The 13,557-nt window shown below is 36.8% G+C and overlaps 1 protein-coding gene across 2 annotated transcripts in view; it reads right to left on the bottom strand.

Annotated features, from left to right (window-relative positions):
* Positions 1–13,557, bottom strand: part of LOC134660466 (fatty acyl-CoA reductase wat-like) — a 57,815-nt gene that overhangs the window by 30,128 nt on the left and 14,130 nt on the right. The window contains exons 1-2 of one of the 2 annotated variants that reach the window (XM_063516222.1): positions 7,933–8,012; positions 437–698 (exon numbers count right to left, since the gene is read on the bottom strand). In XM_063516222.1, coding sequence (XP_063372292.1) covers positions 437–653 — 217 coding nt within the window. In that variant the 5' untranslated portion in view covers positions 654–698; positions 7,933–8,012. Of the gene's footprint in view, positions 1–436; positions 699–7,932; positions 8,013–13,557 lie in introns of those variants that run through there. The other variant, XM_063516221.1, reaches the window with a different exon arrangement.

Here is a 13,557-nt window from a genome sequence, read left to right as displayed (position 1 = left end):
AGTAACAGCTGTGTTATTAAAGTTACATAATTTTTTTTTAACCCTTAATTTCATGATTTTTTGTATAATTTCCTAATAAATTTAATAGATGGGTAATGTTATTTAGATTGTGGGAAAAAGAAAAAAAATATAGTAATTACAAAATAATACTCGTATATTGAGTCACGGGCCATCAAAATATACATACGATGTAGATCTACATCATAACATTTAGAGCCCCGAGCCAACTCTACGCGCCCGGTAACCGGTATCCATTGCGCGCGGCTGCCCCGCGAGCCAATGTTCGATGGTTTGCCGCGCGATATGGAGACGGGGCTTAAGGATTAAATAATAATCATAAGTTCATAACCTATATACTTGACTTGTAATGTATGTGTACATTATTAATAATAAATATGAATATTAATATAAACAGAACACCATGCAAAGCACTCACCTTTCCCCAAAAACCCGCTGCCTCCCGTCAAAAACACACTCTGCCCCTTATAAAACTTCTGCATCTCCGTCTTAGGCGCTATACCCTTGGTCAGCCGCCTCCTCTCCTCCTCCTTGGCGTCTACTCGGTCCTCCTCGGCGTAGTAGTTGTCCAGCTGGTTGGCGGAGACGAACTCGTGGTCCTCGGAGTAGTCGAGGATGGGGGCGGTTGGGTTCATGGCGGAATTTTCGACGTCAGCTATGCGCACGGAGTTTTCTAGTTCCTGCGGATAAAGGGAAATGTCATTTTATTTAATATTATTTATTTATTATTATTCTGTCTGTTGTGTAGTCTGTGACAGACAGACAGGCGGACAGACAGACGGACAAAGGAGTCTTAGTAATAGGTAATAGGGTCCCGTTTTTACCCTTACGGTTACGGATACGGGTACGGAACCCTAAAAACAACAGTTGCGGCGTGACGCGCGAAATTTGCGACGGAAGGTATAGCCGGATGTATGTATGTAATTACCTTTAATCTTAATTACCCTGACAACATATTGCTGCTTAAAATTTTGCTCGCCAGGTATAAATAACGCATCATCTGTCACTATAGGTATTATTTTAAATAATAACGTACGTGTCATTTGTTTTATTTACCTTAATATATGTATACCTACTTCTGCTAATTAGGTAACATAACAAGTGTGACATACTTAAATACTAATAATTACGAACAGCAAATAGTACAAAAATATAAATTATTTACACTTTAACAAGTTTTTACTCGTAACTCTGAATTACCACTATTTCATTGGAACTGTGAATTGAAATAACTTTTTATTATAACAACAATAACAATATTTTTATTGACAATAAAAGTTTAACAGGCACATTACAGTGAACCCCGCACTAGGCATTAAAGTTTTATTGTTGTAATTTGTGTTGTTGTAATTGATTTTGGTTATGTATTTTAATTTATTTTAATTTTGACAAAATGTTAGTAAATGATTCCATAAATAAAGATATAGGTATGTACTTTTTATTTAAAATTTATTTCTTTAATACAAGGAATTGTAACAACTACTTATAAACGATACATAATTTGTTTTGTAATTAGTTTGTCTGATCTCGATGTCGTCGGGGTTAATCTCGATCTCGAAAGTACCTATAGTATGGCTTGGCTATTCAAGTTAATTCGTTTTTTATCCGTGAATGTTTATGAATATAATTTATATTTTTATTATAAACATATAGGCTCCTAGAGTCAGACCAAGAAAAGTCTGCAGCGGATTTGATAGCTCACGCAGTGCAGTGTTATTTTAAACGTCAAACTTCTATGAAATTATGACGTATAAAAAACACTTGCACTGCGTGGGCTATCAAATCCGCTGCAGACTTTTTTTGGCCCGACTCTAACTCCTAACGCGTTATTTTAATATTCAACGCAAAATAAAGAACTTGATTTCGGAATAACCTGTTTTATTTAGCTGGAGCCTTGGAGGTTTTGATTAAGGCTCCTCTACACGATGGGCCAACGCCGGCCACTCCAAGGGACGCATTTATCCGTTAGAGGGAGCAAGTGATATTGCTATCTCATTCTACCGCATGGCTGCGTCCCTTGGAGTGGCCGGCGTTGGCCCATCGTGTAGAGGAGCCATTAGATGTTGTTTTGCCGCTCTAGGCATTACAGATTAAAGGGCTAATTAAATACCTGTGGTTTTCATCGATTTTTGCACAGTTTTGAGTCGTATCTCCTACTTTTGCACCACTGATAGAATTATAAGACAAACAGCTATCAGTTTTTTAATCTTTTATCTCAATTTTTGTCAACCGGATTTAGAAAAAAAATAATGCACATTTTTTAAAACACTCTTTTTGTATCTAGTTTGCTCTGGAGAATCTTAGATAGATACGTAATCTACATATTTGGGTTCGTCTTTGACGTCTCGAAAAACTTGTCTTGGGTTTTAATTTTAAACTAATTAACACAAAAGTTATGGCCTGAAAACCAGTATTTTGGCCTAAAATTGTTCAACTTTGATGCCAAATTATCTCGAAAACGTTGAACTTTCAAGTAAATATAGGATACTATATTGCTTGAAGCCGTTGCTGTTAATATGTTAAGCTACAAAAAACATTAGAAAACTAAAGGATTCAGATCGAAGGTCATTAGTGTGGGGGAGCCCCTTAACGAGTTGTTTTGTTTTTATGTGTTTGTTTCATTGTATTTTATTTCTTTTGTACTTGTATAAACGGAAGCCTACTAAGACTCCATTGTCCGTCTGTCTGTCTGCCCGTCTGTCTGTCGGTCACCAGGCTGTATCTCGTGAACCGTGATAGCTAGAAAGTCGAAAATTTCACAGATGTATTTCTGTTGCCGGTATAATTTTGTTACATAATGTAATTTGGATATTTATTTTTAGGTACTTTCGATTAGATATGAGCGCCGATTGGCATTTAGCCGGCGGCGGCGCGCCGGTCAAAATTGGTCGGCGGCGGCGGCGAATCGGCGGCGTGGCCTTGAATCACCTTCGATTAATGAAAAAAGAATTCAAACCAAAATTGTACCGAAAAAACATGTCTTTGCTGTAAGAAAGTTATGAAATAAATGCATTCTTTATTTTCGAGGATAATTTATTGAATAATGGTACGCAAAAAAATTGATATCGTATAAACTGTGGATAAGCGGTATCGCGCGGCATCAGAGGCGGTCTTAATCTTGGCGACGCTCTGGCCGGAAGATCTTAGCGAGGCCCTTATCTTTTGTGCTAAGTAAAAAATTGCGGATTTACTGTATAAGGGAAACGTCTTGTCGACAGTCCAAGAAAATCGAGCTCCGTCATTAACCAATATCGATTCAACAAAACCGATTTATGTCAAAAAGTGAGACCCAACGCCGAGCTCCGTGTAACACCGAAGACTTGATTTCGACGCCTCCCAATGCGAGGCCAGAGGATGAGCTGCAGGAAAAGCTACAGCTAAGGATCGAACGCCAAGTGTAAGCTTGGCTGACGGCCGTACGCCTGGAGCGCCGATTGCGGCGCGCTTCTGTGCGAGGCCGAGCTGCAAGAGAGCAGAGCGAGGGCGCAGGCCGATAAAAACTGAAGCCATAGTGTTAAAGATCTGGAGCTTTCCTGCGGGCGCATTCGTGCGACGCCAAAGGCCGAGCTGCAATGGAGCTAAGACCGGATAAGGATAAGGTTGCTCAAGCGTTTTAAAACAGGCCGTAAGTTGAGCTCCAAACAGGGCCAAAAACTTGCAGGTTCAGATAACGGCTTAATTCCATGCGAATGATGCAAGGCCAAAGATTGAGCTGCGAGAGAGCAAAGCTTTGAACAGTGGCCAAGTTTAATTGAGACCGATTCCGACGCCCTTCCGTGCGAAGCCAACGGCCGGACATTTGGACGTGGAAACGCTTAATATCTCAAAATTTAAAAAAAAACCATTTTATACCTTTTAAAGACGTTAAACCATGCTTGCAATGGTTAAATTCGCGGTAAATTTATGAATGCAGTTCTTCTTGCTATTAAAATCGATGACATGGTTCCTAAGAACAGATCTTCGTATGTCTTACAGTTTCAGACTTTCCCATACTGACCGATCTAAATGGCCCACCCTGTATATACAATCTATAAATTGTAATGTGGAACGTTCTACAATAATAATGGAAGGAAATTAGTATGTTTATTACAAGCATATTGATGTTAAAATTGATATTTAATAATTTCGTTTCCCAAGACTAGTAGCGAGGTTACTAGACAGATAAGTTTGCATTTGCCTTCGATATTTTTGAATTATATGGTCCTAAAATACCTTTTGAATGCCTATAAACTATTCGAAGTGGCGCCGTTAATGATCTAAACTCGATTAAAAATATATTATCTGATTCCGAAACTAGTAGTAACTACCAAGGTCACGCCGATGCCACGCCGATAGCGCAGCGTCGGCGGCGGCGGCGCGAAAATTTTGTCGGCGGCGGCGGCGCGCCGGCGCGGCGCTCATATCTACTTTCGATAGACGAAGTTATATAATAGACCAGCGGTTCTCAATCTTTTTTTTGACGGAACCCTTTTGGAAAGCGAAATACTCGATGGAACCCTGCAATAAAACAATAGTTATTAGAAGTGTATTTTTTTATTAATAAGCATAATTCTAAAGTCTTGCGGAACCCCTGCAGGGGTGTCGCGGAACCCTAGGGTTCCGCGGAACACACTTAGAGTATGGCTGTAATAGACACTCCTATAAAACCATAGCTAAAGCGAGAGGGACGCACGATGCACTAATATCACTGTTGTTTGTTTATTTTACAAGTTTCGATAAAACGATGATCGCTGATAGAGCATTTTCATTATATATTTGTACCAATTACCAAAATATGTAGGTTATAAAATTTATAGGGTAACGGCACCAGTGGCCAGCCAGGTACCAGTGGTCAGCCTTTTGAGCCGTTTATTGGTCATAAATATCTGGTATATTCGTTTAAACAAATCGCGAGTACTCAAATAGGAGCTTTGATTCCTTATTGGTTAATACGTCACACGACAGGTGCGGTGAGGGAACGGGGGGAAGAGATATACTCGTTCATACAGGTGCTGTTTGTCGACGAGTGCAATAGTGTCATGTCCGCCATATTTTTTACTGCAAGTGGTGTTCTCTTAACAGGCAAGAAAAACTATGTTTTAATGTTAAAAGTTATTGTTTTTGTTAATGATTGGTTTATTTATTAGTTTATCTATTAAATTGCGTTATATTTGAATGAAAATATCAATATTTCACTTATAAATTGAGGGGGCTGGCCACTGGATAACACTTTTTTCCAAAGAATCCGGTGCCCAGCCCCCCACGGCTGACCTTTGGGTTATTCGTTTATTTTATTATTTTCGAGCCAATGCGACCGTTAGGACCGTTAAATTTACATTTTCAAATTTAGTTAGGCATGCCCTAGTAAATTTAAAGTAAAACCCAGTAGTCAGCCGCATTTGAAATAACGTTTTAATGCGGCTGAGCACTGGGTTTCGCGGATCCAGTACTCAGCCATTGACCTTGCTTGGTACGTCACCGCCAAAATATGTCCACATTTTTAAACCCTATCTCATTGAAATAAGGTTCAAAAGTGTATACATATATTTGACGTTAACTATAAATAACTATCATTTTACTTTTTCCTCGTCGGTATATGACTTTGTTTATTAATGATAATTAGATCTGCATAGACTCAATTAATTATTTTTTACCGAATACCTACTAGGAACATAATTATATATTACCTGATTTACCTCATTAATTTTTGACGGATTAATTATTAGAAAATAAATATTGCGATTCTTAGTTTGCAAGAATAGTGTTTAGTTAATTAAGTACCTATGGCCAACAAATTTCGTGTCATAAGAATTGTATGTACCTATAAGATTTTTTATTTATTAAATAAGTAAACAAGTAGGTAAGTAATACATATGTATATGCAAAAAAATTATAAACTAAAATTAAAAACTACAACTAACTACAATAACAATAACTAAAATAGTAATATAATATAGATATTTGTATAACATCATTGATTTTGATATATGCAAAAAATTATAAACTAAAATTAAAAACTACAACTAACTACAATAACGATACCAAAAATTATAAAGAAAAAATAAATATTGTAATATCGTTGATTTTGATATAAATATTAGTGATTTTGATCTAATTATATCAATAGTTTATATAGGCTGAGTACTGGGTACACAGAGGCTGCTTACTGGATTTTGGAGGCTGACTACTGGAGAAAAGTGCCACTTTTTGTTTAAACTTAATTAGAGATATTATAAAGAGGATTGTTATTTTTTTAAATATTTTCTTTTAAAACTATGATAAACAATTGATCTAACCATGTCATTTGTTTAATTATCCGACTAATCCTGTAGAAATGCCGAACGTTCAAACTTAAAAAAGTCGTTATAAGGCTGACTACTGGTGCCTTTACCCTAGGTAATACGTACACTGTACAGTCAGCAGCAGAAGTTGCTAAGCGGGCCAGGTGTTCAATATGATCTTGACGCGACTTTATTGTTAAGAGAATAAAAGCGTGTCAAGGTAATTTTGAACACCTCGCCCGCTTAGCAATTTCGGCTGCTGACTATACGTCGTTGTACAAGGTGGCCCAAACATACTTTTACGGCTGCATATTTCTGATAATTTTAACAATTTATTTGTATGGAACCAGCTCCAATTTCCTCGTCATACGAATACACATAGTATGGTAATCATTAAACAATTAGAAACATATTAGGAAACATTATATTTGCCTACTTTTCTGTTTGTCTGCGGTTTTGATAATGACGTAAATGATTTTATATATAGTTTGTCAAAGGACTGTCTCGTTCCAAATATAGACAGAGATAATCATACTATCTTTGTCTTACACTAGTACTAGCACCCAAAAGAAAAGGATGAGTATAGATTTTTTGGTTTTTATTTACCTTACTGACAAATTGGTTTGACCAACTATATGTATAGGAAATTAAACTGGTTAGATAAATTCCAAATACTTGAGAACCTGTTTTTCTTCTTTTAATTTAATTTATTATAATACCGATACGCATATTAGATATACGCACTAAAGAACTATGTTCATTTTGGTTAAAAAAAAACCGGTTTAGTGCGAGTCGGACTCGCGTTCCAAGAGTTCCGTACATTAAGTCCGACTCACGCTTGACTGCACATTTCTAATAGGTTTCCTGTCATCTATAGGTAAAGAACTATTTTGTGTATTTTTTTCAAAAGACCCAGCCGTTTCGGAGATAAGGGGGGAATCATGGACATATTCGTTGGGGGGGAATGGTCGGACAGACAGACGCATGAGTGATCCTATAAGGGTTCCGTTTTTTCCTTTTGAGGTACGGAACCCTAAAAATAGTCAATTTTCGTGTCTCGGTGCCGAGTCAGCACACTTATGATAATCAATAATCATAATATTTTTCAAATGTTTCATTTCAATCACAGTCATGTGTTTTGAATTGTTTCTTTAAAGAGCTTAAAGTTAAAAAAATATTTTATATAACTAACTTGCTGTAATATTTAATTCAGGAGAAGTACCTATAATAAATCATTGACAGTCCGTTTAATTTTATACTTTATCTCTAGGTATATTCAATTTTTCAAATAAATAAAAATTACACAAAAATAATATTGAGATTTTCCACCCTGTATACAAGTTTACCTACTTGTTAACCCATAGGGCACAACTAGATATTTTACGGCAAAAATTACCACCTTTAAAAAGTTATTTAGTTTTTTTTTATGCCGAATTTTTAAAGAGGGGTAAAGCTTAAAAATCGTTTAATTTATTAATCAGGGGGCCTACCGTAAAAATCGAAATTCGCTTATTGCGGGCATTTTTCTCTGTCACTCTAATTACGCCTTCATTAGCGTAAAACAGAAAGATCCCTGCAATTTGCGAATTTCGGTTTTCACGGTAGCCCCTCCCCTCTAGTCCGTTTAAGGGTGTAAGAATTAAGCAGTACTTACAACACTATTCCCGATCCGGTCAAAAAGTCACTATGGTCACTACAACTAAATACGGTCACTTGACCGCTCGCGGCGCGAACTGGTCACTAAATGGTGCGTCTAGAATATCCTACTTATTACACGAAGCACTTTGTAACATCACTATTCACTAGTGTAAGATGACCTTGAGATTAGTAATAACTATGGGTGTTTGCAGGTCAACCTGACAATGGACGGAATGGCGAAGGGAAGAGGCGCGAAAGACGGATATGTGTGCTTTGACGATATAAGCCAAGTTTGTTTAAGTGTTTATCAACTTATTTTTTAGATCAGCCAACAGTGACGAAGCTTTTTGGGGTTCCGTACCGAAAGAGTAAAAAAAGGGGCCCTATTACTAAGACTCCACTGTCCGTCTGTCTGTTAATTTTAGAGTAAATTAAAACAAATGTACCTACAGGCTGTAGACTGTGTTTTTAATCCTTAAAACATATTAATATTGCGATCGAAACAAGCACAAAACAATAAAAAAAAAAACAAATAAAATAATATTCTCGAACTTGGTCCCGCACTCCCACGCATATACCACCAACCAACCGACCAACCAACCTATTACCAACCGGCTTAAAAAATTTAAAAGAATATGAATGATATCGGATCCCTGGTCAATGTTGGTAAAGATTGGGGTTTTCCCTATACAGGGTGTTGCCTGTAACACGAGCAAATAATTTTAATTATTTTTTCAGCCTTATGCCAGTTTTTTGTAAATTTCAAATTGTTACTTGCGCGGGATTAAAAAAAACCATGGTCATTTTTTTTTATAGTCATGAGAAGATAGCAAATGACTCAACCTATCTGCCGTTTTAATTTGGCAAACGATGTACCAAACACCCTGTACATATAATAGGAAATAACCATAATAAGAATGGTTATTCCCTATAAGCAGATAAATTAAATTGTTTCACAGCGGTCGTGAAGTCAAATTGGAATTACACAGACAAAACAAATAAAACTTGTTTTACGCAAACCAAACTCATTAAAAGGCGGTGTGGATTTATTGTGACGTCAACGTTTTCGTTTCTCATATGTGACGTTATCTATCTACCATTATTATTACGCTGCACAAACTTCTTCAATGATAATTTTAACTTGTAGTACGCGCTTTATCATGTAGCCTGTTCCATGAATGTTACAGAGAGGCAAAGCCAAAATTAAAAATATGTATCTGATTTATGAACTTAACTCCTACGTTGAACGGTTCCCGCGCTGTCAGCTGTCAAATGTCATTTGTGTTTATTCATGTTAGCCTAGACCATTAGGGCCTAATAAAATATAACTTTTTTACAGAAAATAATAGTAAATATATATTAAATATGTGAAAAAATTAAATATTAGTGTACGACAGTCCGACCAATTACAAAATTGGAAGAAAATACAAGAAGATTGAAGAAGAAAATGCTACTTTCGCGACCAAGGTCAAAGGCGGCGTCGTTTCGTGGATAGCATGACTATCCACCCGGACTTGTTGCATACCAAAATAAGAATCTAGCAGGCCATGGACGTAGGTACCTACTTTTTATTTTAGGTATGCATCATCATCTCCATCTCCGCCAGCGGCGTAGAGAAAAAAGCGATTTTCGCGTGGCGTTTAAAAGCAATCTGTGCCGTCCTCGCTCGCCAGCGACCGAATGTTAATTCATATCTAAAATTCCGAAAGTGAAATAAACGCAAAGTAAGAAATACAGTGGACCAATATCAAGTGCTTATTTGTTCATGATTTTCGACGTTTGTGCTACCTCTATTCTAGCTAGGTGTATATCTGTCCGCTAACTGCACATGGTGACTGAGCTGTGCACTGCATTCTGGAGCACTATTCTAGGTGCATCTGTCTGCTAACTGCACACGGTGGTTGTGCTGTGCACTGTGCAATCTGGAGCACTATTCTAGGTGCATCTGTCTGCTAACCGCACACGGTGGTTGTGCTGTGCACTGTGCAATCTGGAGCACTATTCTAGGTGCATCTGTCTGCTAACTGCACACGGTGGTTGTGCTGTGCACTGTGCAATCTGGAGCACTATTCTAGGTGCATCTGTCTGCTAACTGCACACGGTGGTTGTGCTGTGCACTGTGCAATCTGGAGCACTATTCTAGGTGCATCTGTCTGCTAACTGCACACGGTGGTTGTGCTGTGCACTGTGCATCCTGGGCCACTATTATAGGTGTGTTTGTCTGCTAACTGCACATGGTGACTGAGCTGTGCACTGCATTCTGGAGCACTATTCTAGGTGCATCTGTCTGCTAACTGCACACGGTGGTTGTGCTGTGCACTGTGCAATCTGGAGCACTATTCTAGGTGCATCTGTCTGCTAACCGCACACGGTGGTTGTGCTGTGCACTGTGCATTCTGGAGCACTATTCTAGGTGCATCTGTCTGCTAACTGCACACGGTGGTTGTGCTGTGCACTGTGCATTCTGGGCCACTATTATAGGTGTGTCTGTCTGCTAACTGCACATGGTGACTGAGCTGTGCACTGCATTCTGGAGCACTATTCTAGGTGCATCTGTTTGCAAAATGGCTATACTAAGCTTTTTGGAGTACTAACCTAGGTATCTCTGATGATATTTGGACTTGGCAATCTTTCACATACTAATACTAGGTGCATTCAATGCCAGTATCTTTGGGACATTGTGGTGTTGTCACTTATTCCTTACTAACAGCACTGAGATATGGCTCATATCCTACCTGCCAATGGCAAGTCTTGCTAGAACTGGGTTTTGTGGCCCCATGAGTTAATCAATGTGGTATGCAAAATTAGGCCGTCTCTTGATATGTACTCATCTTCAAGTAGGTGAGTTGTTTGTTTTCAGATGTATAATTAAGAACATTACAAAACCAGTATGACCCAAACAAGATTCTGCAAAAATAATCTGCGCTGTAAAATTTTATTGGTGCTTTGAAGATGAGCCCAGCGACTTGAACTGCGGCTGGTGAGATGCTTGTCGGTGAGGAACAAGGCTAAGTATTTGTTTGCTAACTGTGATGATTTAGCTCGCAATCAATTTTGTGCTGCAACCGGCTGTCGCTTTTAAGTGACTTGACTTTCTTTTGTGTGATTATTATCACTGAGAATCTTCGCTAAAGCAGCGGTCCTGTAAATACTAAAGCACAATAAATGGCATTAGAGATTACTTTACAACATGCTGTCGACAAGTGATATTATAAGAAAATCTAGCAGATAAACTAATGGCTTACGGCCTGGTACTTCTACTTCAAGGGCTCAATTATCAATCATATTTTCCAATGTATGTTTTGCTGTTACTTGTATTTGTTTTATATAATAAAGTATTCATTTAACATCACAACATACAAAAACCCTGGTCAAAAGCAGCGATAAGGAGGCGGAGCAACATTTTCCTCTCTGCAGTCACAATGTGGTCGCACTCAAGTGACATTACAACAGCCTGTGTTCATTTAGAACAAATTCTCAAAAGCTGTGGTTTATTTAAATACACTTCTTTAATTGCAGTGACATCATATTTACAAGGATTTTGTCATACAAAATTAAAATTTTTGTCTGTGCCAACAGATATTCCGAAATATGATCAACTCTGTGAAATTGATAGTCAAATACTAGAAAACTATATACTGTGTGTACATGCCTATGATGTTCTTATAAAATAATGTACCTACACCTTATACAGTTTAATATTGACTTTAATATTTTCTCTACCAAATCCTAAGAGAAATAAATACAGATACCTATATATTTAAGAAGTAAATTTATTGCAACTAAGCAGTTTAAGTCAACAGGGAATTGGAACTGTTATGAAACTAATTAAGTAATGACATAAGTCCTTTTATTAGACAATTAGACTAGGTGTCGATATGTGTTAGACCTTTCATGAAGTGTCTAAGATCTAGAGGTCACATAATGAGCAATTGTTTAGATTATATATCTATTGTTGAAGCTCATTATTATAAATGTTTTTTTTTATACTATGTAGGTGCATACATATACAAGATACACTTAATTAGTCTTGATACCATTACCTATATGGAGCTATAATCAAATGAAACTAGATCCTTAGTACTTACCTCAGAAAGCTGGGTAATACTAGAATTATTTCTTTAGCCGATAAGGACAAATACAAACTTAAACAACAGATAAAGTCCTTATTAGTTTTAATGAACTTTGCTCATATAAATGGGTTGTTGTACCTATAGCTACAAGTTTGGCTAATAAATATGGTTATATGTGTATTTAAAGAGCTGAATAGATAAAAGTACCTATACTGAATTTCGTATATTTTAAAGAAATACAATGCCAATATATCACCTAGTGTGACATAATTTGGTGGCTAATTAAAATAAAGGGTTATAAATATATATTTTTTGCAGATATTTAAGTACTTACAGTAATACATACACCCGTGTGGAAATTATTAAATGAGCCTAATAGAATGCATTAGGTACATTAATTTTGTTCAGGTTATGGTGGTCTTGTTTATATTTAAAGACCCTCTTTTCCGGTTTACCACACTGAGATACATCTGAGAGAAGACAACACAGCTATCGCAATTATTAATAAACCGGTAAAATGAAATACAGTATTTTTATGTCTAGGAACGTTAGCAGTGGTGTGAAAAGAGACATTACAATATTCTACTTAAATGCTATATGTGCTTTAAGTGTCATAAGCTGATTGAGAGAAAATAATGTAAGATTTCAGATTAAACGAAAATTAAATTTGAAATTTCTTACAACATTTTGGAAATCCATATACCTACCGAGTTATTGGTTATTATACAAACATCCTGGTGAAGTAACCCAGATGTTTTTTCTACATAAGTAGATGCTTTTGCAAAAAATATTTTATCTATGTTCTCCTTCCAACTGAAACGAAATATAAGGTATTAAAAATTAGGGAAAGTAGAAGGCATCAAGGCTCAGTCATTGTAACTACTCAGTTTACAAAATATTTATATGCATATGTACATATAATTGTATGGATTTGCGCCCCAGCTCTCATTTATAAAACATATTTTATTAACTGGTTTCAAGTTTCAACAGCGTATTATCCTGGTTACCCCAGTGTTATCCAGGAAGTGCCACCAGCCATCACTGAAGGAGAAGAGGAGAAAGGAGTACAGTACGGTGTAATCCCTTGCGCCCAACACCGTCAAGCACACACACATACACACACTTGAAATTCTGGTGTATGTTATGTAAAAATTAATTACATTAATTATTTTATGGCATCTGTTTCAGAAGTGCTTGCCGTTTTAATAGAATTACTTATGTAATGAGGGAGCTAGGTATAGATGTGTAAATAATTGTAAATCTGCTCTTGTGATTTTATTGGGGAATAGGCTCTCCTCAAATGATAGCATTGAACACTTTATGAAGAACGTTTTTTCGATTACACTAAACTCAGCCATAAAGTGTGTCCTAGTACCCTTAATCGGTCTTAAATTATTTATTAACCATGTCACCAACTAATGAAAATCATTCATTACAGGATTAAGAAAAAGTAAAAAATTACTTTCAACTCTTAAAGATTTGTATTGATATATCTTTATTTTCACCACCTATTTAACCTGTTATGTGTTGTGTCAACCGTAAATCGTTTAGGAGTTAATATTGGTGGA

This window comes from Cydia amplana, chromosome 27 (genome assembly GCF_948474715.1).
Source record: "Cydia amplana chromosome 27, ilCydAmpl1.1, whole genome shotgun sequence".
Classification (NCBI taxonomy): Eukaryota; Metazoa; Arthropoda; class Insecta; order Lepidoptera; family Tortricidae; genus Cydia; species Cydia amplana.
This window is presented reverse-complemented; position numbering and strand designations above follow the sequence as displayed.